This window comes from Taeniopygia guttata, chromosome 5, assembly GCF_048771995.1.
Source record: "Taeniopygia guttata chromosome 5, bTaeGut7.mat, whole genome shotgun sequence".
In the NCBI taxonomy this organism is placed as follows: Eukaryota; Metazoa; Chordata; class Aves; order Passeriformes; family Estrildidae; genus Taeniopygia; species Taeniopygia guttata.
In genome coordinates this window covers 41,489,084-41,514,271 of record NC_133030.1, presented here as the reverse complement: position 1 = coordinate 41,514,271, position 25,188 = coordinate 41,489,084, and the positions used below count along the sequence as shown (strand labels likewise).

Sequence of the window (25,188 nt, the reverse complement as noted above, 5' to 3'; positions counted from 1 at the left end):
TTTCCCACTGCCTATTTGTGCTGCACTCCACCCCTTACTGCACTTACTAGACACATTTCTTGAAGTCATGACACTGAGCATTTCAGAACACATAAATCTGTCACTACTGTTGAGTTCAGATGAAAACTGACACACTCCAAACTAGAACTTGGCAACCACTTTCTAGAAAAATGGGGTGTATATTGGATTTTGTACACTAAACCATGCTCAGGTGTCCTTCAATACTGAAATCTTTCTAGGATTTCCTGGTCTGTGATTTGGCCTATCAGATAACACAATTCTCTTCCTCTCAAGAAAGCACAGATCATAGCACTACAGTTTCATAGTCAGTTAATAGACAATTAAAAGCCTTAAGAATAATTTTGGATACAGAGCTTGTAAGGTACAGCCATCTGCAATTACAATTCATACTTTAAATGTAGAAAGACTAAGGTAATACACCTGTTAATAGAAAAGATCATAGGCAATGAGAGAGTAAGTAATCTACAAAGCCACATTTATTTGCACATGTACAGAACAAAGCAACAGATGTTATTGTTTTCCATACAAAATTATATAAAAACAGTATTCACCTTCATAGATAACACTATACCACCTTAGGTTTATTAAATACATTCAGAAAGCATTCTTGCACGCACACAACATTAGTATTAGGTAGTCCCAGGTAACTCCAACACTGCAATGTAATTATTCCTAGTGGTATGAAGGGAATCAAAGATTAGTCTGCAACTAAAACAAAAATAATCCTGGTTGAGAAGCAAGCTGAAGTTGTTCTTCCACTGGCCACCAAAACAAGGATCATCATTGAAGAGATTATCTGTATCTAGAACTTAGATGCAAATACTAGCAAAGCACCTGCAGAAAGCAGGTAAGAGTGGTTTTCCAGACTGACTTTAGTTACCTTGGCCAGTGTTAACATTCCCATTTAATTACTTGCCTATTTTTATAAAACTGAAGGATAGGCAGAATTGACTAAGAGCTTGCAGTTACAGAAAAAAACAGAAAGTAGAGATTCAAATCAATTACTTTGCCTTCCTACCCAGCACTGGAGAGATTATTTGCTTTACTAGGTCTTAAAATTCTCATTCTTGCAAAGAATAGAGGGGAAAGGCAAAATTTTCTATTTCCTGCAATGCTGCCTTCCTATAATCTAAAGAGGGGAATTTAATTGTCAACAGGACATCTCAAACAATTTATTTAAAATGCATATTTATTTCTACAAAAAAAAGGTGTATGATACAGAAGAAATGATCACATCTACTTTAAAGGTTTACCTATTAAAATATACAGAGGATCTTAATGAGTACAGGCTATTTAAAAAAAAGATGCAAAGGAGTGTTAATCTTTTATTTTTACATTTTCAGGAACTTCACATAATTTTGGTAAGTAACCTTTTACAAAATTATGTAAAAAGTACAAGAATGCCTGGTAAACAGTCTGCATTTTTCCAAAAGATTTTTTACAGCATGCAATTCTTAAGGCAGCCTTCTCTTCCTCCTTACAAGGAATCCTTTCACTCAAATAATCTTCTGCTGCAAAGATTAGACTAAGGAAGCTTGGTCTCTTCTGTTAACGCCTTTTGTCTTTCCTGTCTGATTTACGGTCTCTTTCACTCCGTGAAGTTCTCTTGCCTGACCGACTACTTTCTGATATAGATCTCTTTCTGTCAGACCTTGAACTTTTATCCTTTGAGCCTTTAGCATCTCTACTACCACCTTTTGAGGACTTGTGACTTCTATCTACTCCCGAAGCATCCCTTCGCTTCCTGTCTGTGCTCCTTCTGCGTTTTCTATCTCTGTTATGCCCCCTGCCTCGGCTTCGACTTCTACTCTCACTGCTGCTAGAGCTACTGCTGCTACTGTCCCTGCTCGTACTCCCACTTGTAGTGCTGCTGCTGGTGGAACTGCTCCGACTGGAACTGCTGCCAGTACTGGAACTACTTGCACTGGTAGTACTGCTTGAAGTGCTACTGCTACTACTGCTGCTGCTACGGGTATGACCAGTTTTGTTTCCTGCCCTACCCCTGCTTCTACTCCTAGTCTTACTCTTACTTTCTACACTCGGTGTCTCATTCTGCTCTGCCTGGGCTTCAACCACCTTTACAGACACCACAGCATTTTCATCCTTGTCTGTCTGGGGCTCTGTATCCTGAGTGGACTGAGACAACTGAGGTGATTGTGCTAATGGCACAGACTGTGGCTGAGATAGAGCCTCAGCCACAGATTCTGTTTGAGCTTCAGGTGTTTTCTCCTGTGTGTCTTCAAGTTCAGCATTATTTTCTGTTTTGATACCTTTCTCCTTCTTAGGAGAAGGAACATTACACACTTTTTCTGGCTGAGCATCACACTCTGTTTCTGGTTCTATTTCTTTGCCATTTTCATTTTCTACAGGTTCTACACTATCTGTCTCATTCATTTCAGCCACATCCTGCTCATTATCCACAGGCTGAATGTTTTCACTTTCCTCTTTTACAACTGTGATCTCCTCATGCTGACCATCCTGTTGCTTGTCATTCTCTCTCACCTCAGTAGGCTCGTCTACCTTCATCTCCACATCATGTTTCTGCTCATCCTCCTCCTGTTCTTTTTCTGCATCACTATGCCCTGAACCTGAACCTATTTTTCCCTTTTCCTCCCCTACCTCCTCCATTTCTACATCATTGTGCTGATTACCTGTCTCCATCTCTTCCACCTGCTGAGCCACCTTACCCTCTTCCTGCTCCTTGTTCTGTTCTTCCTTCTTTTCTTCCTTCTGCACCTCCTGATGTTCTTTTTCCTTCACAGATTGTCTTCTGGGTCTGGCCTCCATTTTGTTAATCTGCTCTGCAAATTCATTTCTCCTGCTTTCAAAGAGTGCTAGGGAATAAATGCATAAATAATTGTAAAAATAATCTACAGACACTGAAGTCTATTTACCCTTTAACTATGAGCTAGTAAGTTATCAATTATTGTTCAACTTATAAATACTGCAACCTTGTTCTTTCTGAAGTAGCAAGCCATTCATGCATAATGTAAAAGACTGCTAGTTACTTTAAGAAAACAAAGAGGAGAGTAAGCTCTGCTGAATATTTTAACAGTAAAGCCATAAATCTACGCTAACACAAACTTTTTGACTTCATTAAAATCAAACAAACCAACAATATATCAAAATAATACTTTAATTTCCTGGTATTTACCTATTAAGGTTATACTTCCTAAGGCAAACAAAAGACAGGAAAAATAAGCAAGAGCCTAGCTAGGTATTAAGAAAGCTTAATTACTGTAGGCTATCCAGACAGGTGAGCTATCTTCTCTTACCCCCCCCAAACCCCACAAAATGAAGAAAAGCACCTACAAAAAAACAAACCAATATATTCTTAGTTTAATAAAAAAAATACAGTAAGACTACCATCAATCGGAGCATTTTAAATTGTTCTCCAAAAGAAAAATAATCATCCTGTGAAACAGAAATGAACACACATTGAGGTAAATAATCATCATAAAGTTCTAATGCTACGTTCAAGAAAATACTTCTCAAATGCTTTGTAAACACCTGCAGCTCCTTGCATCTTCACAGAATCTATCTTTTCAAAAATGAAGTTGCTGCACTTGGATACATCTGGGTACTAATATAAAGGACTGTTTTAAACACATACCTCTGAAATTATGCATACGCATCTTTTGACTTCTTGTAAGACAATCAAATCCCATTCAATATAAAAATAAGTCACTGAAAGAGTAATTTCCACTTACGATGAACATCTGTGTAAGAATATAGTTTGTCCTAAGCATGAAATTAATGTATTTAAGCAGAGACTTAAAATAAATTTGTATGGCAAACAAAGGGAGGCAAGAACAAGGACCTTTGTATCACAAAGACCACTTACCATTCATCTTTTTCTGTGACTCGTCCATCAGCTTCTGCGTAGCAGCACACATTCTGCCAGGTATGTAGAATAAATGAGGTTTTGTCCTTGTTCTTATGTATTTAATTATTTTAGCATTATGTTCATTCCATTCTTCTTGCTGAGAAATGAAAGAAAATAACCCTGAGATAAACAAGAATAGTTTAAACAAGAGAAAGATCAAGAACAAAAGAAAAACTCACCAACTGAGCAAGCTCAACCTTTTGCTCCAATAACCGCAGCTCTGTCTGTTTAGCACGTCTTTCTTCAAACAGTTCTCGCCTCTCATTTTCAACTTGCTTTCTCTCTTCTTCTGCCTGCACTTCAAGTTTCTGTTCAATTTCTTGTCGTCTCTTTTGCTAAAATAAATTAAACATAATCTTAATTTTTTTTTCTACATCAAGAGAAAGTGTTCTAGTTTGATTCACGTAATAGTTTTTGATTATTTCACCCTTAAAGGTATTCCTAAAGCACATTAGGAAATACCATCTAAACTACAGCTAATGGAAGAAAAGAGGTGCTTGCTGGCACCTAATTTTTTGTTGGTTTAACTATACAGTTATGGGGCTCTGTGAATTCCTGTGTGCTTTACTATCTTTTAGTCTGGCCTTAAATTTTCAATAGAAGCTTCGACAAATTGGTTTTTTTCCCCCAGTGGCAGAAAAATAAAAGGAATGTATTTGAGGTATCAGAGAAATCAGGTAAATTTCCCACATAAACTCCTCCAGAAACAAATGAGGGACTGCAGATCGGTTTGTGACCAACAAAAATTTGATTGTGAACACTTCCAGTATATTAATTGCTAATTATATATATTACTACTATCCAGGAATACCATTTGTATGCCCTAGACTGCCATGTGCTCAGATTGTACAATAATTGTCAATAAAAAAACAGAATTTACTGCCTGGACAACAAAATAGCTGTGTTGTAAAACTCCTTAGGCCTTGACTTTGATTTACAGCAAGTGTACATGTATGAACAAAAAAAGATCTCCATATGGATTCTAAGAAAATTTTTGCAAGGAGCAGTAACTCCTCAGAGTCTCTTTGTGCAAACACATACTACTATAAATTAGACAGGGACTCCATGTTTCTAGACCATCCTGATAAACAGCTTTTTGTTTGAATGCAAGCAGGCAAAAGTGAACTTTGGTCTTATGTGCCACATGACAAGTTAGGTAAACCACCCAAATACTGCATCTGAAATTAATCAATACCAGCACTGTGAGTCAGCTCTGCTGACACTATACAGAAAACATTTTAAGTTTAAATCTTTCTATCTGTTTCAACTGGACTGCTGAAATTTGAACTTTAAAACAGTTTTTAATCTAAAGGTTATTAGAGTCAACTGAATAATCCACTTAGTGCAACAGTAAACAAATATCATAGACTTCACAAATTAAAAGGGAATAAAGTTACCACCATCCCATATACAAGTTTTTTTCAAGTAATCACTAAGCTAAGCAAAGCTTTTGCTTCAGTATAACCACACATTTATTTATTAAAATCAGAAATTCTGGCTATCTGTACTGGAGCAGAAAATGCATTTTTAGACAGATAACATAACCAAGCACAGATTTCTGTACACTTGGTTATAATTTAAACATCTGGAACACACCAGGGTAAGCACTGCTTCATCAATACTGCATCACTATTATTCCCAGAAATAGCCTATGACCTCTTAAATAGTAACCTGATTAAATTCCATTTAACATTGCCTTTTTGTTTCCACAAAGGTCAGGAACAGGGTTACAAAGTCATAGTAAGAACAACTTTCCTGCCTCTCACCCTCATTTCCCTGAACTGAGACAAACACTAACCTATATGCACTCATCACTTTGCTGCACCTCCAACCTACACTGTAGGGAACTTTCATTCTTACTTGAAATAACCAAACAATTTTGCTTTATTATTTAAAATCTGATAGAATTTAAAGTAATTACCCTCTCGGTAGCAATAGCAACTGTGGACTCCTGTTTAAATTTTTGAAGAGTACCCATCAACAAGCCAAATATACGTCGATTCCTGAAAAAAAACAAACCCACAACAAAAAAATATTTGAGATTCAGTTCAAGTACTAAGCTTTTTATTTGTATAAAAAAATCAGAGAAACTTTCCACCTCAAGGACACTTATTTTTCAAGGCCCAGTAGTACCCAAGGCCATTAGCAATAGAAGACATACTGTCTGTGCCAACAGTCCAGGATATAATTTACAGTGACATATCATTTTGCTTACAAGTAAGACACAGCTCTTATGTTTAACACAGAACAGCTAGCACTGGCAAAACTGGAAGCCTGCACATTTTCCATCTTAGTTACACTAAGGAAATATTTTTAAAAATCTTGAAGCAGAGAGTACTGAAGAAAAAAGTCAAGTAAATACAGTGTGAGCTATCAGTAAGAGAGCAAACTGAGTTTTCTAAAAAGCATACAGTCCCCTCTCCACAATCTGCTTAGACTATTAAGGAGAAATGGAGCCACAGGGGAGTGAAAGCTTATCTATCAGAATTACCCAACAATGAGACACTGCACTGTGGGATGAAAACAGAACTGCTCTCATCCAATTAGGTGTTGCTTTGAGAAAAATAAGTAAAATACTTCAACAAATTCCTTTCTTCTGAGAAATAACTAGTTTCTTGACTTTCGCCTTCCATTTATTTTCATTCAATCCCAAATTAAGTCTTTACAATCTGATGCAGACATTTTTATTTGCCTTGAACCTGATAAAGTGAGAAAGGAAATGCTATTGTCTTATTTAAGTACCACTCTATTATAGTGGCACAAACCTCACAATGAAAGGTAAAAGTATATTATATAATAGAAACAGCAACAAATAAAAATTGAAAGCCGAAGATCACTGAAAGTGCATTTGTATATGAATAGCATCCCAGAAGACACTGAGCAAAAAATCAGGAGTTCAGGCCATGTTGTCCTCTTAAAGAACCTCCCTCCGCCACAATTCGTAGAAATTAATACTGGTTTTCTCATCTCCCTGGAGACTACTGAACTGAAAAGCAGTAAAACTATTCTGAGGGAACAAGCATTTAGTGCCTGAAGCTCTAGGAAGTTCAGTAAGAATTTTGGAAGTCTCCCTGTGAGGGAAGCAATTAGAACCTAGTAATGGAATACTCTAAGTGGGGTTATAACTAAAAGAAGCAAGTGAAGTGCCAGTTTTCTGTGCCAGTTCACCTGTAGGGACTTATCAGAGAAGATTTCTAGAGTTCCTTATTCCAGTTCTAATTCTTCTGTTTATTTGGGGTATAATTATTACTACACCAAGTGACTTGCAGTCTGAAGTAGCCGGAGGCCAAGAGGCTGAACACAGCTGCAAATTTGATTTTCCAATACCTCTTACCAATAGAGCTGCATTTCAGTTAGAATTTTAATAGCCCTAAGAAAAATAAAATATAGGGAAAAGGAGATATACATAGGAGGAATCTATAAAGCAGCAGGCAAAATGAAGGCAAGGCTGTACACACAACAAGAAGTCAAAGTAGTATGAGAAAAGAAACATGATGGAACTACTTAATTTAAAAAAAGGGGCAGAGGGAGAAAGGAACCATATTCAAAACCCTACTTCAACCAACAAAATAAATGATGAGCCAAGACAGTTGTAATAATCTAAGACATTAAGCAACCAATGAAGCTACAGATATTTCCATCTTACTCAAATGATGTTAAAACACTAGCACTAGCAAAACTGCTCCTGTAGGTGGCCTAAAAAGTAGAATCCATGTCAGTTATGTGAACAATGCACATGTTGCCGCTTGTGAAGTATTTTCAGAGAGTACTTTTTAAATTACATTTTATACCATAATGGTAACTCTTCAACATAATCTTTGATCCACAACAGCTTGTGTGCAGTATCTTTTAAATCAAAAGCTACTTTATATGGCAGAACTCAAAAGTACCATATTAGTGTAAAAGAGATGTCTGCGTACCTTTGTTTTCCTTTTTCATCCATATTTTGATCTTGTATAAGGTCTCGACGTGTTCGCTCTTTGGAGGTAGCAACAACAGAAGATGGCAACGCTGGCTACAAGAAAGAAAAACAAACTACTTTGTTCATCGTGTTGCAGGTACGTTTCTGTTTGCACAGCTCCATTTACTATATATTACCTTTTTAATATCATCATCCTCTGCGTCGCTTTCTTGGCGTGATTCTCTTCTTGTCCGACGTTCTCCACCCAGCCTGAGGAAGAAAGCCAGTGGTCATTAGAGAACATGTATTTAGGAGAGAATCTCTTCCAGCATGAGAAAAATACAAGCATGTCTAGTCAGAAGAACCAACACTTCGGTGAAAATGTCCCCACTGTTCCAACAACCAGTAAGTAACATTTTACAGACAGAATCTATTGCTGGTGAAAATCAATGAGACAGACAGTTTAAATTTTAATACAAATTGCAGAGTAATAAGAACAGAAGAATTCGCAAACACCATGTTTGACTTTTTAAAATACATTTGGAATTTATTCTTTTAAATGTTTGTGCTTTTCCAGAAATCTCTAAAATGGCGACTGGTATAAAGGGATCACTAGACAGATTTCAATGCATTGATGTGGAAAGGTTGGTATAAGTTCTTAAACAGGAAATGCTGTTCAAGTTACCTACCAAATACCTATTGGAGAGAGGCAGAGGGCTTACCACTTGAGACATGGATGAACTAAGCTTTAACAAAGAACAACTTAAAATAAATAATTTAAATAAAATAAATACTAAAATAAATAATTGAAGTTGTTTTCAGCTTTGTAGCACAGCATTACTGTCCTGCTTCCCAGCTTCATTTTCTGCTAACTGAAAAATTCCAAAGTAAGCTTTATTTTGGTCAAGAACTACCACTACAAAGTGCCCACAGCACTTAAGTTCACTATTATCAATCACATCTGATGGATTTGCAACCAGATGTGAAAGCCCAAAACCCAAGTCCATTGTCATATTGCCTGTATTCAATTTATTGAACAGGTCTCAGTCATAATTCAGTTTTTGTTCACTGTAAACAAATGTCACAACTAAAAAGAATGTAATATAGCAGACTGTACGCTAAATAAAACAAAAAAAAATCACAGATATCTTTGTATTGCTACATCTTTATATTATTGCTACCATCTTTATGCTGCTCTAAGGTATGAAAAATATTTCACCGAGTGATTTGCTGTCACCCAAATTATTCCCAACAAGTCTTTAGTAAGTAATCTCCAAACTAGACAGTGAAAGTCCCCAGTTATTACCAGTTTTTGGTTTACTGTTACAAATTCTCATTCAGAAAAGCAAGTAGGCTGCATTAGTTTTTGCACTCACCTACTGGATGCACCTTCAAGATCCCTCTGTTTGGCTGGGGGTCCTCCTCCACTATCCGAGAATCCACGCCTAAAAAGAAAACGCTTGTGGTCTTAGAACAAGTTAGGTTAATCCCTGGAGCACTTCAAGTGTGCACAATTTACTATAATTTTGCTTTATGGTCATGATTAAACATAAATTTTACTCAGCTCTATCACCATTTACTGTTAGCACTGCAGTGAAATGTTCTAACACACTGCTTGTGAACCCCCTAATTTAACCCTGAATTTCTGCACTTATTTAACTGAGTAGCTCTGCTGTAACAAGCATCCTATCGTGTTCAAGTAATCTTACCTGCAGTAATTTTCAGGATGTGTTTTTATCCACATGTGTTTTAAAATCCTTCTTAGAGCACCTACCAGTTTTTTAACCAGCAGGAGACTGATTTTGAACGATTTCAAAGACAAGGTCCCAGCCACCACACAACACCTCCCCTCATTTTGACGCTTCCCCTTATTTTTCAGCCTAACGGCTGAGAAGGTCGGGGAAAACCACCCATTTAGACTTGTAGCAACTCAAAATGAAAAGGCGCTTTAAACTTAACCCCCGAAGCCCTGTAGGGCAGCTCTGGCACTCACACAAACAGTACCGCAGAGATGAGCAGAGGCAAACGAGGAACGCGCTCACGAACCACTGCCAGGGAAAGGATGGATACAACTCCACCGTCCGCTCCGCGCCTCCTTACCTTAGCAATAAGCTCCCACGCCCTCTACCTCCACCGGGGCCTGCGAGGGCTAACAGCCTGTTCTGAGGGGGCCTGAAAGAGACAGTAAGCGCTGTTAGCGGTGCCAGCCCGGCTCCGGGGCGCTGCTGCCCGCCCGCCCAACGGGCCTGCGGCCGTTCCGCCCTGTGCCCCGAGGCCGCGCCCCACCCCCGCGGGACAGAGCTGCCCGATCCCGCACCAGCGGGGCGGGCACGGCCCGCAGAGGGACGCGGGGATCCGCGGCCGGCTCCGCGTCGCCCGCCCTGCAGGCCCGACGCGCCCCCCCCAGCCGGCCGGCCCTTCCTTCGCGGTACCGCGGCGCGCCCGGCGCTCCCCGCCTCACCTCACATCATTGGGGTCCCGGCCCGTGAGCTTGCGGATATTCTCGTCCACGTGCTTGAGGCTTTCCTTGGCTTTCTCGAGCTGCTCCTGCAGCGCGCGCACCGCCACCGCCATCCCGCCCGCCGCGCGGCCTGGCCGGGCCTCGCGCGAGGCAGCGCTGGGGAACAGGGGGAACAGGCCCCGCCCACTCCGGCGGCCGCGGGCCCGCACGGCGCAGCCAATCGCGCCCCGGGGGCCCCCTCCGACCGCCAATCACCGAGCGCGACAGGAAGGGGCACGCCCCCCAGGTGGCTCGCCAGCAGCGGTCCCCAATCACAGAGCCCAGGGGCAGACTGGCATCCCGAGCGCCCAACTGGCGGAAGGCTCTACTCGACGAATACTAAAGAAACCGCCGGAGTGACGTGACACAGGACTAATAAGAACTCAAACATCTCTTCCTTGTAGCCCAATCAGAAAACCACTTCGAGGCGACTTGTTCCCACCCACCCGGGGCACATCCTGCTTTCCCACTCTCGATGGGGCCGTGACGCCGCACGCTCGGGGCTCAGGCGAGGGCCAATCACCGCTGCGCTACCAGAGGCGCCTGTGCCCGGCGAGCCAATAGACGGGGCTGTTACTTGACGCTGGCTGAGGTGGCGGCCTGACGGGCGCGTGCCGGGGTCGCTTCTGCCCTCACATCCCGCCCGGAGCGGCGTGGCAGGGAAGCTCCGCACTGCGCCTCAGCCGTGGCGCCCGGGGCGGCGGCGAGCCTTTAAACCACGCTCTTCTCCGGCTGCAGCCGGTGTCGCTCTGGGGCACCCCGCGGCGAGCAGGGGAAGGCACGGACGCTGTCTTGTAGGCAGTGACACACGCGCGCCCCGCCTGGCTCAGCACTAGGGTGGGCGGCGCAGCTCCGCAGGAGGGGTGCGTTTGCTCCCCGGCTCCGGCCCTCGCTCAGGACCCTGCGCTGCCACAGACTCTGCAGAGCCTTAACGCGAGAGCACCTTTCCCAGAGCTTCTCCGGCGGGAAGAAGCGGCTCGGCTCATACTGCTGGGCCGCCCCGCCTTGGCCGGGAGCTCCCGTGGGTGGCCGGGCCCGCCCGGAAGGGGCGGTGGCCCCGGCGATGGCGGACGAGGCGCTGTTCCTGCTGCTGCACAGCGAGATGGTGGCGGGGATGTACCGCGCCGCCGAGCAGGGCGAAGGGGTGAGTGGGGCCGGGGCCGCCCCGGGGCCGTGCGGCGGTGGCCGGGGCTGACGCTGCGGCCGCGGCGCCTTGTGTCTTGCAGGAGAACGGGCGCTGCACCACCAAGCTGGAGAGCATGGGCTTCCGCGTCGGACAGGGGCTCATCGAGAGGTGAGTGCCAGCCCTGGCAGCCGCTGCTCCTTCTCGGGGTTTTCACCTCGCCGGTACAGCACACCTGCCCGGGCAAAGTGTGGTGGTTTGGCTGGGCGGAGAGCGCGTTCCTCTTACCATCAGTTGTTCAGGCATCTCCTCTTTTTGTATCTCATTCTTGTGGGGATCTGTGCTTGTGTATCACGGGACAGTTTTGGAGTGTATTGTTTTGCTAGTGCTTCCCGTCATGAAAACCGAGTCAGGGTACATGGTTACTTTTAATACTTACAATTATCTTTAATTCTACTTTGTTTTGCATGTTTTCTGCTTCTGGTACTTCTAGTTCCTGCTTCATTCTTTTCTGATTTACTTCTTAAGTATAATTTTATGATTGGCTCTTAACTCTATTTCGTTTTCGTAAAGTGCTCTCAGCGCTTGCGACTCCGCGACTGAGCAGCTCGGGCTCTTTGGGGACCGGCGCCCTCGTTCCGAGGTCGTGTGGAGACTCTCGAGTTTTTGAAGTCGTGCTTCTGTTGAATAAAGTGGTCCTTTAGTGCCAGATAAAGACCCTCAAGGAGGATAAAGGGAGAGAAATCTGAAATAAGCAAGAGAAAGAAGTCCCCCCTGAAAAATGGGAACAAGTTTTATATGCTTGTTCCTATGTTAGAGCTGTTTTGCCTAATTGAAGGACTCCTTCCAAGAAGTAGTATAGGTGTGAGCATTTTGTTTATCTTCTATTTTGATACCTAGTTGAAGATAAAACTGATGGAGCACTTTCCACCTTTCTGTATGTCAACTATGTTTGATAATTATGGAATTAAAACAATATATTCTGGTATCATATTGCAGATACTAAGATAACACTTTGTTCCTCAAGTTAAAATACTTGATGAATGGACAGTGAGGGTAGAATGGTACTGCACGATGGCTGGAAAACTAATTTCTATAATAACCTCAAAAATTATGTATAGTACCATTAAAAAATTATTTCTATGTTAAATTGGTCAGGTTATGTGTACCACCATTATTGTTATCTCACTTTTCTCTTAGGTTTACAAAAGACACTGCCAGGTTTAAGGATGAATTAGATATTATGAAGTTCATTTGCAAAGATTTTTGGACAACGGTATTCAAGAAACAAATAGATAACCTAAGGACTAATCACCAGGTATTAATGCTGAAGATTAAGATTTAATTTAGAAAGTTGGTGAGAATTTTGAGTTGCTAGTGCATTTTTTGTTTTGCTTGGTCAGAAGTAATTACCAGATGAGAAATCCAAAATGTTCCATATTTGTTTTGTTTAAAAAGCGTGGTTTTCAATATTCATGTTATCATGTAGCTTTAGAATACAATTTAATAATTGCCTTTATAATGTCTTTATTGCCTCCCTGTTTGAAAAGACTAAATGCTTTGAATTTCATATGCACTGTTTCAGTGTGACAGAAAGGACAGTAATGATTACAGTTGATGAACATTTAAACAAGAACTTTTAAATCTGTCTCTTAATAAATGTTAGTAAAAAAAAATAGTGAAAAAGTGATGTTACTCTCTTAGCATTTATTTAAATAGAATAGCTGCAGTGAATTGACTTTTTTACTTTGAAGAATGTTAAGAACTTTCAGCAGCTGAGACAGTTGTAATCTATTGAAAATACTTGTATAAGAAGCAGCGGAGAAACTTCTCAGATTTGCCTGTTGGTGACATTGTACTGTATCCATGTGTTTTCCTATATCAACAGCCAGAGTTCTTAAAGCTAGATCAAAATAACTTAAGGAGCCATTTTACTAGACTAAAAAAATCTTTTTCCTAATTGAATCACTTGTTTTTCTTACGGCCATTTCCCTGTTGTGTCAAATTGGGAAGAAAAGGATTTGTACAAGGATTGTGCCGAATATATGAGTTTTATATTACAGTGACTTAATTACGTAATAAGAGATAATTATTACTTTAGACATCTGGGGGTTTAATTCAAAAAAGCTGTAGTATTGAGCTTAAGGTCTTAACTGTATATGCAGCCTTATTTTAAGTTCAAGGCTTCTGAAATTCTGAAGCACAGTAGCAAGGAAATTAACATGACCGGTGTAGATAAAGCTATACTGTGTTTATACTTAATTTATTAAGATGCCTATTGTTGCACAAAATTACATTGTAGAAAACACCAGACCTTTACTTTGATTGTCTGCTGGGTGTTGTTGCCTGTACTGCTATTAAGTAAAACCCCACTGAATTTGAGAATAAGAATAGAGATGTGCAAAACCCAATGAAGATGGAGATTTGAATGTAAAAATCAGTATGCATTTGGTATATTACCAGAGACTTTGTAATATAGAACTATTTTTTTCTGATCACTGGAAGTACTCTTCCAAGAAGAAATGTACATAAACGTTTTTTAGGGCTAACTATCATGTTATTATCTAGAGTTTTTTTGTATATTCACAATTAAGAATATTTTATTTTGATATTCCTTGTTAGTAAATAATACAATTTAAACTTAAATCACATATGCTGTAATCTAAAATTTTATTTTTCAACCTTATATATTTTATCTACAAATCAAATCCATTCACAGAAAATGTGGGGTTTATATTACTGCACATTTAACTAAACTTCTCAATTTTTTTCTTTTTAAACAGGGTATTTATGTCCTTCAAGACAATAAATTCCGTCTCTTGACACAAATGTCTGCAGGAAAGCAGTATTTAGAACATGCACCAAAGGTACCCTTGTATTTTATGTGGGGCAGGGTCTACCAGTTTCATTTCAGTTACCTTGATCTATTAATAACTTTAAATTTTGTAATTAAATAGATACAAATTCTTCTAAAGGGCACTTAAAGATATGCTTTCAGCACCTGTGTGCTTTTTACAAAGGCACCCTGTTTTAGAACAGTGGAGTTGATTTATAGTTTGAAAAATGGTCATAGTTGTTGTGCAACTTGCTGCTGTTACACTTGAGTTACTTCAAGGTACAGGTGCTTGTCTGCCACTACCTGCCAGTGTCACACAAATTCTTTCTCTTCGGGAAGCATGGGTTTTCAGAAACCTTTAAAATTCCCAAAACATATTTGGACGATGCTATTTGTTACATAAAACAAGCTTCTGAGATTATGTGAGCATTCAGAAAGATCTTCTGCCAATTAAAAATGGTTTTGAATGCAGATACTGAGTTATGGTAATAGCTCTGTAGAACCTATCATAGAGCACTTTAGTTCAGGTGGATTAAAAAAATGGGACATTAAGTTCTGTTTTATGGTTTCTTAATTCTTGATCTTAGTCCTCCCAACTGGCTGCTGTCTTTGGGATTTTTTTGTGTGTGTTTGGTGAAATATTTATTCTGTTTTGCAACACATATTTTAAGTATCTGCAGGTGCTTGTATTCTAAGGTATGGCCTGCACAAGAATGCTGTCTTGGACTGTTTCTTCTTACCAGTTGCTAATTTTAGCCAAGTCTTGGGAATAATTGTTTTAAGGATATTAAGTTCCTACAGGTTTAATGGAAAGAGAAGGTGACTCAGAATACTGCCTCTAATGAGAACAATCTGTGTAGTAAGCTCTACTCTACCAAATATTGGGGGTTTCATCTATTAGAGACCTGACAAAGTCTCAAAACCTCCATGGTTTTCTGTTGTCCAAGTATTAAGTTGTGTTCTTGAGTACTTTTCAATCTTTATCAACAAGCTTCACTGTTGACACTCATTTGAAGAGCAACTTCTTATTTAGTATTTAGCATTCACCTGTGGACTAATCAGAGGAGGCCTATCAAATCTGGGAATAAAGAGTATTGTAACAGCTGAAGTTTCATCAATGCCTGCATGTAAGTAGTACTTGGAGTATTCAATTATTAGCTCACTTGGTAACTTTCCTGACTGACTGTGTTGCTGCTATAAGCATTTTTCAAGGTGGGATTTGTTTGAAGCTGCTGGGCCATAGGAGCCCATGTGAACTTCAGGATATGGCTTGCTACTATATCCTTTAGTATTTAGAAAATACTGTCAGAGGATAAGCCTCCATGATGTTGAGTGGAAAGCAAAACTACAAAGTTGTATTTACATTTAGAAGCATCAAACATGTAAGGATGTGTGTCCAGAAGGTTAATTGCACAAGGGAAGCTCTTTCTCTATAGGAGTCATTAAGGATGTTAGTGAAGACCATTGTAACTACATAAGCTGCTCCATTAAAAGTTTCCACCGACTTAGCACAAAACTTCTGTGATGTAGGACATGGCCAACTTACAGAAAAAAAGAAAAAAGTTGTTCAGCATGCAAATAGAATTTAAATGCTAAATTTAAGAAGTGGCTCAACTGCTTACATTTAAACTGTAAGATCGAAATGTTCCTTACTATTTATTTTTAAAAAAAATACAAGAAAATAATTACTTGGAGAAATAATTCTAATGGTAATAATGTAATCTGACTCTGCTTTTCCTGCAGGTAAGTTTCAGGTGATGATACAGAAGATGTAGAACACATTCAAATCTGGGTATCTACTTTAAAAAGCCTTTGTATGTGGATTCAGTATCTTGGTTCAGTCTTGTATATAACATGTAAATTATAGCAGTGTGCAGCACAATTCCAAAATATGTAATAAATGCTCATTGAAATAACGCTATGCTTGAGTCTTGGTATGAAATTTATTCTATACTAAAGTAATAATTTATACATGGTAAAACCCGTGTACTCTATATATTCAGCAAAACATTTCAATTACCAAAAGAGCCCGGAAGACCACAGACAGAGTTTGAGAACAGAAAAATCCTGACCAAGACTAAATCTGAATAAGAAACAAATGCATGTTGTGTTGCCTGACTAGAATGCCCAACTGCTACCTTTCCCCATTCACTCTGAACTGGGAGGCAGCGATTGCTTTTGTATTTTTTGATGGAGCCTGCTAACATGTGAACTAACAGCTCACACATAATTGAAGATATTAGGCGAGACCTTTGTAGGATTGTAGTTTGGGGCAGGAGAAGAAAACTTGTTTTTACATAGTTCAACAGTTTCTCCTGTCCCTAAAATTAGCAATTGTTCCTTGTGTCAGAATGATTTATGCCTAAGGGCATCTATACTGGCCAAAGAAGGAAATTTATTCCATCTTGTTATACATAAACTCAATATTATTGTAATTGTTTTTAATTGCTAGCTATGGTTTACTTCTGCAATGTACTACTCAAAAAGTAGTAATGTTTACATGAAACAATTGTTTCAGTAACGTGTTGGCTATAATTGAACTGCTGAGCAATGCTAAAGCTCAGGCACCAAAACTTGAAAAAACGTGCTTAGCCATAACTCTAAATTTCTATAGTAAGGCTGCCATTAAATAATATGGAGTAAGAAAACCCACAATGTTGAGAACAGTCTTTACAATCTTTTAGTTTTATTTAGAAAGTCCTCAATAAGTCTGTTAGAAAAAGAATAATAATTTGTAATGTAACCTCAGACTTCACGTAATAGCAGTGTCCATAGATTACTCAGATGGTAGAAATTTCTAACCAAGAATGTCGTTTACAAAGAGAGGAGCTTGAGAGATGATGCTGGATGCTTCAGTTACCACTTTACAATGATGGTGATGATTGTATTGGAGACACTGAATCTCAGCTAAAACTCAGCTGATGTTATTCACAGCTATCCCAAATGCTTTAGTGTGAGGGTGTTCTGAAGGGATTGTGTAATACTTCAGGTCTCAACAGTGCAGTGTCTTGCTGTTAACTCTGATAATGCTGTTTGTACTGTGGCAATGCAAAATACTGGATGTTCTCAATACAGCCTAGGAAGGCTCATCAGCCAGGTCACGTTGATCGAAGTACCTAGGAATGAAGTGGAACATGGCAAGAAACTTCCAATGCAACATATTCCTTACTTCAAGTTGTCCAACACATGCTTTCTAGCTCATCTTTTAGTATTTCTATCAATTATGGCTTCATGGTTCAGGGGGCTCATCTGAAGGCAGGAATAAGCTTACTTTTCTCTTAGGTATATCTTAGATCCTTTCAGCTAAGTATATTTGCTATATTGGCCCAGCATACTTTTACTGACTTTCACTTTTACAAGGATTTAGGTTAGCACAAATAATCACACATTTATGCTGGACATACATTACTGGTTGAGGTGTATTAAGTTGCATTACCTACTAACTAAGCAGATTATCAAGTTCAGAGCTGATATTTGTTCTTCATTCTTGCTCTCCTGGAAAAGAGAGAAGCTGTTACAAGCCATGTTATGTGTATTTGCAGTCTTCCCTTCATTTTAAGACATAAAAAATTAACTAAGACTTCTGAAAAATGACCCTTCTTACCTGCTAAATTCACCAAGTCCTCTGTACAGTTACATTAAATCTTACCTCCAGTGCCCTGACTTCTGAACATCGTCTTGCGAGCTGTCGAATAAGGGAGTGAGCTTCAGGTAGCAAAGGTTTTTCAAGGCATGCCAACAGTGCATAAAGCCATCTACCCTGTGAGGATTCAAATAACAAAGTTTTAATTCTGAGCATTTCCTTGAAGAGTCAAGCAATTCATGTTCTATAGAGCAGAACTGAAGTGTAGGTCTCAAAACATAACTGCATTCAAGTGCTATATGCAATAACTGAATTTTCAAAACCACATTGGACACTACATGGTTCTGTGTCTCTAGGTAAGACTCTTGTGATCACTACTGGGTTTCCTGGCATTTGTTTGAATGCTGGCCAAAATATAAATTATTACAGCTGATGCTATTATAGTCTGAAGGAAGGATTATTTTAGTAATTATTTTAATATTTTAGTAGTATTACTTAGCTATTAATGTTTAACTTCACAATCTGTGAAAAAACATTCCTGAAGACTGTATGTATGAACTCAGATCTTTATGGAATTAGTGGTTAGATCTGCTTTAAGATTTGTACCACCTGTGAAAATATTTTTTCTTTGAGTTTTACATCTCTGAATTCTACTGCATTCTTACAAACCTAATTTCTGGTACCAGTCTAACTTCATAATTTAATCACAGTGTCTAGTGGCCTTCATTCTGGGACCTAACCTAAAAGTCATTGTGCACATTCTCTGCAACATATATACTGGTTAAAAATAAAACAGTCTTCTATAGGAAAGGACAGAACATGAAAGGTCTTTAAGTGACTGAAAAAAAAGAGTGAAACTATGATAAGCATCATGTAATTTTTCATTACTCTTTTGCTTTGTGGTACTGAAGGAGATGAGAACACCACCAAGGTCTTCTGTAGATATGGAGCCATTACACAGCTGGTCAGTCTAGCTGTGGCCAAACTCCATGCCAATGTAGCCTGTCAATCAGGAGTTCTTAGTAGGATTGATTTTTCACCACGTGAATGCAGCTAAGTTTTCTGGTATATGCTTCATGTGGAAAGATTAAATGTGTCTTTGCCAGCACACTGTAATGAGCCTCCAAACTAAACTGGAGGCAAATAGTGTGCAGCACTGTGACAGAACCAAAGCTGCTGTGATCTCCTCTCCTAAACCTTGATGCTCATCGAGCCTCATGGCTTAAGTTAGTGGGGCAAGTAATACAAAGGGGAGGGAGTTTGGGTAGTATTTTTTATGTCTGTATCTGTTAACTTTTATAATTTTAGCCTTCCAAAACCAAATGTGAATACTTATTTTAGTATCTAATCAAGAAAGTTTTGAAAGTAACAATACGATACAACCATCTAGAGACCTCTTGAGAAAATTAAAATAGTTTAATAGAAAACTAAGAACAATTTATTCTTTGTTTAATGGATTCATGTGCAAGTACTTAGAATAAATTAAAAATTACCAGTTCTGGAGTAAATTTTTTCTCTCCAAACCAGCTTATCAGGTATTCTAAGACACTGGTTACTGTTGCCTTCAAAAGAGGAACAGAAAGAGACAATATAGTATCTGCAATGTTTTGTTTTGCTGCTCTTCTACCTGAAGGACTTTACTATATAAAAAGTATTTCTACTCCGCAGTATTTATTCCAGTTTGAAGTTACATGTAAGGGTAAAGTAAGTGTTGAAGTACCACTTTTGGAAAGGACTTTGTATGAAATGAATTAACTGTCTGTGTTAATGGAAAGTTATGGATAAGTAGCTACATATTAGGAAAGAAGCATCACACTGACTGGTTGCTTGTTTGGTTGTGTATAAGGGTGGTAAGTGGGAAATGTAGTAAAGGAAAGAGAAATGTGGTTCTTCTAGCCTTGCAATGTACATAGAAATTAACAATCAAATGGAAGGAGCACACTTAAAACACTAAATGAGAAATACAAAAACGTTGTAAAGCATCTATTGGGGTATTCAGCAAAAATTCAAACATTACATGTGCTGTAGAGAAACTACAGCAACAAAATACTTTCAGAACTAGTCATGAAAAATCTTTGCTCCTAAAGTTGTTTGTAGCTGAATGTGAGACAACAAATACATATTTTCCTTTTGCGTGTACAATTAATAGAATTTGTAATAACTGTCTACTCCAGGCAAAGAAAAATAGGTAAGCCTTCTGCAATAGAACATGAGAAATAATGATTTAGGCAATGTCACGATATGATTCTAAGAGGTAGGCTTACCTGATTCATCCTGCTTACAATACTTAGCAAAGGGGGAAACCCCACCTGAAAAAAGCAAGTTAGAAAATGCAAACATTATCACAAACATCTTTGTTCTAATTTAGAACGTACTAAGATTTTAATTTGATGTTCAGACACTTGTAGTGATTTGAAAGTCTGTTCTGAGCTTTGAAATTTATTTTAAAAAGTATCTTCAAGAAAGTTGAAGGTCCAGTGAAGTATCAGAGCACCTTGCTTCTACTGTTACTTGTTAAAGTTTTAGTCTTTCAAAATTACGTAGTAAAGAATATGTTTGTAGGGTATCACATATGAGGAGTGTAATCACATATCACTATGCAACAAAACACTAAAGCAGACTATGAAGAAAGCTTCTGTTCAGTGAGAGCAAAGTAATGACTTTAGCTGATAAGAGATAAAGGAACTCTTCAAATTTTGACTGAAGACTTAACTGTTGCTTCATTTAGTTTCTGCATAAAAAGATTATACACTGGGACTTTCTGAGCTTACCAGAGCCTACTTTCTATTTGGCACAAAGTGGTAATAAACATTAAGATTGTTTCTGGCAGTTAGTCTAGAAAATAGCTGCTGAAAATTAACTAGAAGTCCTATACTCACCTTCAAGTAATCAATTCCTAAATTTTCATTATCAGATAGTACATCTATTTCTGAGTATACTCTTTCCCCGAGGCAGAACTTCTTCCAGCCTTCTTCATCCTCTGATTTTGGCTAAAGTACATAAAAAGAAATGAAAACTGTGTGATACTGTTATCTCGAAGACACTGGAGAAAAGGCTTAAATTGTTACATGCAACTATAAAGCAAGATTAACTGTGGATTCAATAACTGGGAAAACAAACCAGAGAGCACTGTTATGAATTCTACTCACCATAGTAACATTGCTGTCCAAATGTTGTGACCGCCAGTGATTCCTGCGCTTGTTCAGGCTCTGAGTAATTAAAACAAAGTCAAATCCCAGTTTAACTCTACAGTTATTTTATCCTAGCCACAAGGGCTCTTCATTATTCTTAAAATGCATAAAAAGTATATTTTATGACTTTCTATATATCCAGTAGATATATAGCCAGCACAACTGGCTAAATATTTCCCATGCCTCTTAGCAGAAATGTAATTAAGAATTTAATGCTGGGATTTTGGACGTAATGTTAAAGCTGAAGGCATTTTGAAGTCTATTACATAAGCTTAAGCTGACACAATAAGCTTTAACAGTCTTCTAGACTTTTCTTGTTAGAACAATCTTAAGAAAAAACAGTTTGAGTTAATCCAAAAGCATGCATAAAGCCAATATCCTGTTTCCAACAGTGGTCTGTACCTCTATCAGAGGTCTACAGAACTGTATAAAAGAAGACAAGTGTGGTTTCTTATCACATTTCTACCTGGCAGGAATCCCGTGTAAGACAAATTGGCCTGCTTAACAGTTACTTGTAGAGAGCTGTAAATGTTCTGTAGCAGAAGGAATTTGTCTTCCACTCCAGTTGTTCCTGTAGCTGTATAAAAGAGCACTAAAAATGCTCTAAGTAACAGCAGCTGATGCAATGGTTGAACAAGTGAATTCTGATGCTCTTTCTTGGTTTTAAATACTTTTTAGGATAGTCTCATATTTCACAATGTTAATTCTGGCACAGATGAAATGACAAATGATTTGAGCATAAAAGAAATACCTATTCAGTGAATAAGCCTTTAGATGTCAGTCTCCTTAATTCTGCTAAAACTTTAGAGTACGCCTAATACTACAGGATACAATGTGATCCCTCGCAGAAATAGGGGTAGCTCAGTTACTGTTTACAATGTAGATGCAGTAGTACAGATCTCCTCCTTCACTTATGTGAAGACAAAAGGGGGACATGTTAGAATCCTAAATTTTCCTCCCTGAAACAAACATGGTACATGAGCTCATGCAGAGTTCAGTGCTAGAGCAGCTCCTAGCTGGTCACACCTCAGTACTTGAGGTACTCCTACAATGCATTATCATTGCACTGTAAACATGCTGTCTGCAGCAGTGGAATCACAAATTACCTCCACCTATATTTTTATTATATTTTCAATTCACCCTTCTTGAACTGTGCATAGAGAATAGTAGAATCATAGATTTGGGTTGGAAGGGGCCTTCACAGGCCATCTAGTCCAACCCCTCTTCCATGGGCAGGGACATCTTCAACTAGCTCAGGCTCAGAACCCCATCCAACCTGACCTTTAGTGTTTTGAGGGATGGGGCATCCACCCCTCTCTGGGCAACCTGTGCCAGTGTTTCACCACCTTCACAGTAAAAAAAAATTCTTCCTTATAGCTAATTGAAATAAATCCTCCTTTAGTTTAAAACTTTAGCAAAGCTTAGCTGAACTTAGAACCTTTACCCTTTGAGGCTGCTTATTTTCTGTTCTTACTGTGTTATTTCAAGCAGGGTGCAAATCTATCAGGAAAGATGAAAGTCTGTGCTAACTCTACAAACTTACAAATATGTTTTACCAAATCAGTATGTCTCCTCATAATGGGTTGCCACCTCTGTCAACAGGTTTCTAAATGCACTTTATGAATCTCCTGATGGGTTAGAATCCATTTTGTTCTTAGTTAATATTAAGTTCTGCAGAACATTTCCTGCTAGCACTATGTTTTAATATAACTGCATAACATCATAGGGGTTTTGTGCTTCCTCAACGATGCCTTTTCATTTAATCTAAATATGGACATATTTTTGTTGAAGGAGAATTTCTGAAACGCGACTCTCAAGAGTTTCATCAGAGGTTTAAAAGCCACACAGTATATGCTCAATTAGCTTTCAAGAACTTAAAACACTTGCCTTAAAAATCACAACACTTCTGTACTAGATATAAAGTTGTCCCCTGTAAAGCATAGATATATTCTACCTAGACCATGCAAGACCCCTCACAGACTATCTTGTACCTGACGAACAGCTGAGAAATTGGCCACTTGCTGCTGCTGCCACTTGAGCGTTGGAGAGTATCCTTCAGGAGCAGGCTGGCATCCAGAAATCTGAGAAAACACTGGCAATAATTATAATGTAAAGAGAGCTTTATAAGAAGAATCCTTAAGAACAAGAGAATCAGTAAATGTTTATTGTCAGGTCAACAATATCCTTGAACTCTTCATCTAAGAAAGGTAATTTCATGATGACATCCAAGGCTGAATTAAGATTTTGGTTTAGAGAGATTTTTTGTTTGACTCTTCTCATATGTGCATAAGAAGGAGAACTAAGTGTTCAAAACACATTGTCAAAGAATTACTTAAGGTCTTCCTTTCAGCAATTGTTCTGCTTTAATCTCCCTGCTCATAAAAAGCAGGATGCTGTTTCCTTATCTGGGACAGATACTATCAATCTTAGGCATTCTACCTGTCAAGATAGTAAGTTGAGGAAGACAGAAACCATCTAGAAAATTAAGTTTGATAGTTAAGTAGATATAACTACTTTAAAGATTAGCATGAAACGGTTATTAAACAAAATCTTTCTACAAGTGTTTAAGAATGTTACTACAAACGGATGAGACAGATGAAGAGAATGGCTACAGAAGTTACAAAGTCATATCAGTATTAGAAACTTTCTTTGAGAAATCTAGTAGTGAAATCTCAGATTATATCATTGTCATTGGAGAAAGGCAAACTATTTGAAAGTAGATTAAAAACCAAGCTGGTAGGGCAATGCAAGAACAGAAAAATCTGCTTCAACAGTAAGGAAAAGTTCCAATAAAATATTTCTTCCAAAAGGAAAGAAGTGGTGCTAGAATTTTATCTAACTTTAGTAAAGCTTAGCTGCACTTACTACCCTTATGCTAAATATAGACTTAAACACAAAGACAGGTATGGTTATGTTTTTCTTCTAAAATTTATGCAGACTTTATCATTAAATAATTGTAAGATTTAATGCAACATTTTATTTCCTCACACAGTAAAATAGTCAGCTGTGTATCAAATAGTATGGGGATTATCAATTTAATCAGTTAGAAATACTGCTGTTACCCAGCAGCTGAGCAGGGGTTTCTTCAAACACAGACATTTAATTCTGTAGATGCTTGTAGAATCTAGCAGTGCTATTCAGTTATGCCAATGACTCCCCCAAAATAATACAAACACTATAGTAACATCTCTCCCGGTATTTTCCCCCTCTCAAAATGTGTAAAAGCTCTCAAACTTACTGAAATGTTTACTGTCGGCTTCTTCTTCAATTTTCTGGGATCTATTTGTGCCACAACAACATCAGGACATTGAGCTGCTTCAATCCTACAAAATAGAATCAAGCGGGCTGCATTTTTTCTTTCATGTAACAGGTCGATATATACGGATGTCTTTGAAATACTCATAAAATCATGGGGGGACCAATCAAGATCACCGAGTCCAACTCCGCGCACACAACAGCCCAGAAATCACACCCTGTGCCCGAGGGCGCTGTCCAAATGTTTCTCGAACTCTGTCATGCCTGGTTCTGTGACCACTGCCCTGGGGAGTCTGTTCAGTGCTCAACCACCCTCTGGGTGAAGAACCTTTTCCTGATAGCCAGCCCAAACCTCCCCTGACACGGCTTCATGTCCTTTCCTGGAGTCGTGTCGCCGGTCATGAGAGGGAAGAGATCGGTGCCCGCCCCTGTTTTAAAGCAGGCGTTTAAACACCGGTGTGTAAAACACCGACAGTGCCGGCGAAGGGCAGCACGGCGCGGCCGCCCTGGTGCGCCCGAAGCCGGGCCCGGGCAGCACCGGCTGCCCCGCCACGCTCGCGGAGAGGTGACGGGCCCGGCCCCACCGCCCCGCCACTCACTGGACGCGCTTCAGATACTCCTGGGGCGTCCTGGGAGGCACAGTGGGATCGAAGTCCTCGGCCAGGTCGCAGTCGCCCACGGGCAGCAGCCGCGGCATCAGCTCCTCCAGGCCCGACTCCATGGCCGCGCCGCCCCGGCGGCAGAGCCCGCCCGGCTGCCGCGGCTCTCGCGAGAGCGGCGGGCGGGCCCGGCAGCGCGCCGGCCTCGGGCTGGCTGGGCCGCGCTCTGCTCCCGACGTCTTGGTTGTCCTGGAAACCACCGGAGGGGAATAAAGGAACTGCGGCCGAAGAGC

The 25,188-nt window shown here is 39.6% G+C and overlaps 3 protein-coding genes across 4 annotated transcripts; 1 reads left to right on the top strand and 2 right to left on the bottom strand.

Annotated features, from left to right (window-relative positions):
- Positions 1-479: 479 nt before the first annotated feature.
- PNN (pinin, desmosome associated protein) lies at positions 480-10,481 on the bottom strand. Its single transcript, XM_002200527.7, has 9 exons — positions 10,270-10,481; positions 9,909-9,980; positions 9,185-9,253; positions 8,006-8,078; positions 7,828-7,922; positions 5,829-5,910; positions 4,087-4,242; positions 3,866-4,004; positions 480-2,855 (listed from the first exon to the last, which is right to left on the bottom strand). Exons 1-9 carry the CDS (start codon positions 10,380-10,382, stop codon positions 1,570-1,572), a joined length of 2,085 nt encoding a protein of 694 aa, XP_002200563.5. The 5' UTR covers positions 10,383-10,481; the 3' UTR covers positions 480-1,569.
- Positions 10,482-10,780: 299 nt separating this feature from the next.
- TRAPPC6B (trafficking protein particle complex subunit 6B) lies at positions 10,781-16,188 on the top strand. The gene is made up of 6 exons (XM_012574160.5): positions 10,781-11,452; positions 11,535-11,602; positions 12,632-12,749; positions 14,215-14,298; positions 15,301-15,394; positions 16,011-16,188. The coding sequence occupies exons 1-6, from the start codon at positions 11,372-11,374 to the stop codon at positions 16,040-16,042; spliced, it is 477 nt and encodes a 158-aa protein (XP_012429614.1). The 5' UTR covers positions 10,781-11,371; the 3' UTR covers positions 16,043-16,188.
- A 748-nt stretch (positions 16,189-16,936) lies between these two features.
- Positions 16,937-25,080, bottom strand: GEMIN2 (gem nuclear organelle associated protein 2). 2 transcript variants are annotated; one of them, XM_002200524.7, is made up of 10 exons: positions 24,896-25,078; positions 24,280-24,364; positions 23,033-23,122; positions 21,000-21,059; positions 20,730-20,840; positions 20,115-20,159; positions 19,344-19,412; positions 17,917-18,027; positions 17,704-17,762; positions 16,937-17,383 (listed from the first exon to the last, which is right to left on the bottom strand). In XM_002200524.7, the coding sequence occupies exons 1-10, from the start codon at positions 25,015-25,017 to the stop codon at positions 17,344-17,346; spliced, it is 792 nt and encodes a 263-aa protein (XP_002200560.5). In that variant the 5' UTR covers positions 25,018-25,078; the 3' UTR covers positions 16,937-17,343. The 2 variants fall into 2 exon arrangements, with proteins under 2 accessions (XP_002200560.5, XP_012429613.5); XM_012574159.5 differs by lacking the exon at positions 19,344-19,412 and having other exon boundaries at positions 24,896-25,080.
- Between the last annotated feature and the right edge of the window lie 108 nt (positions 25,081-25,188).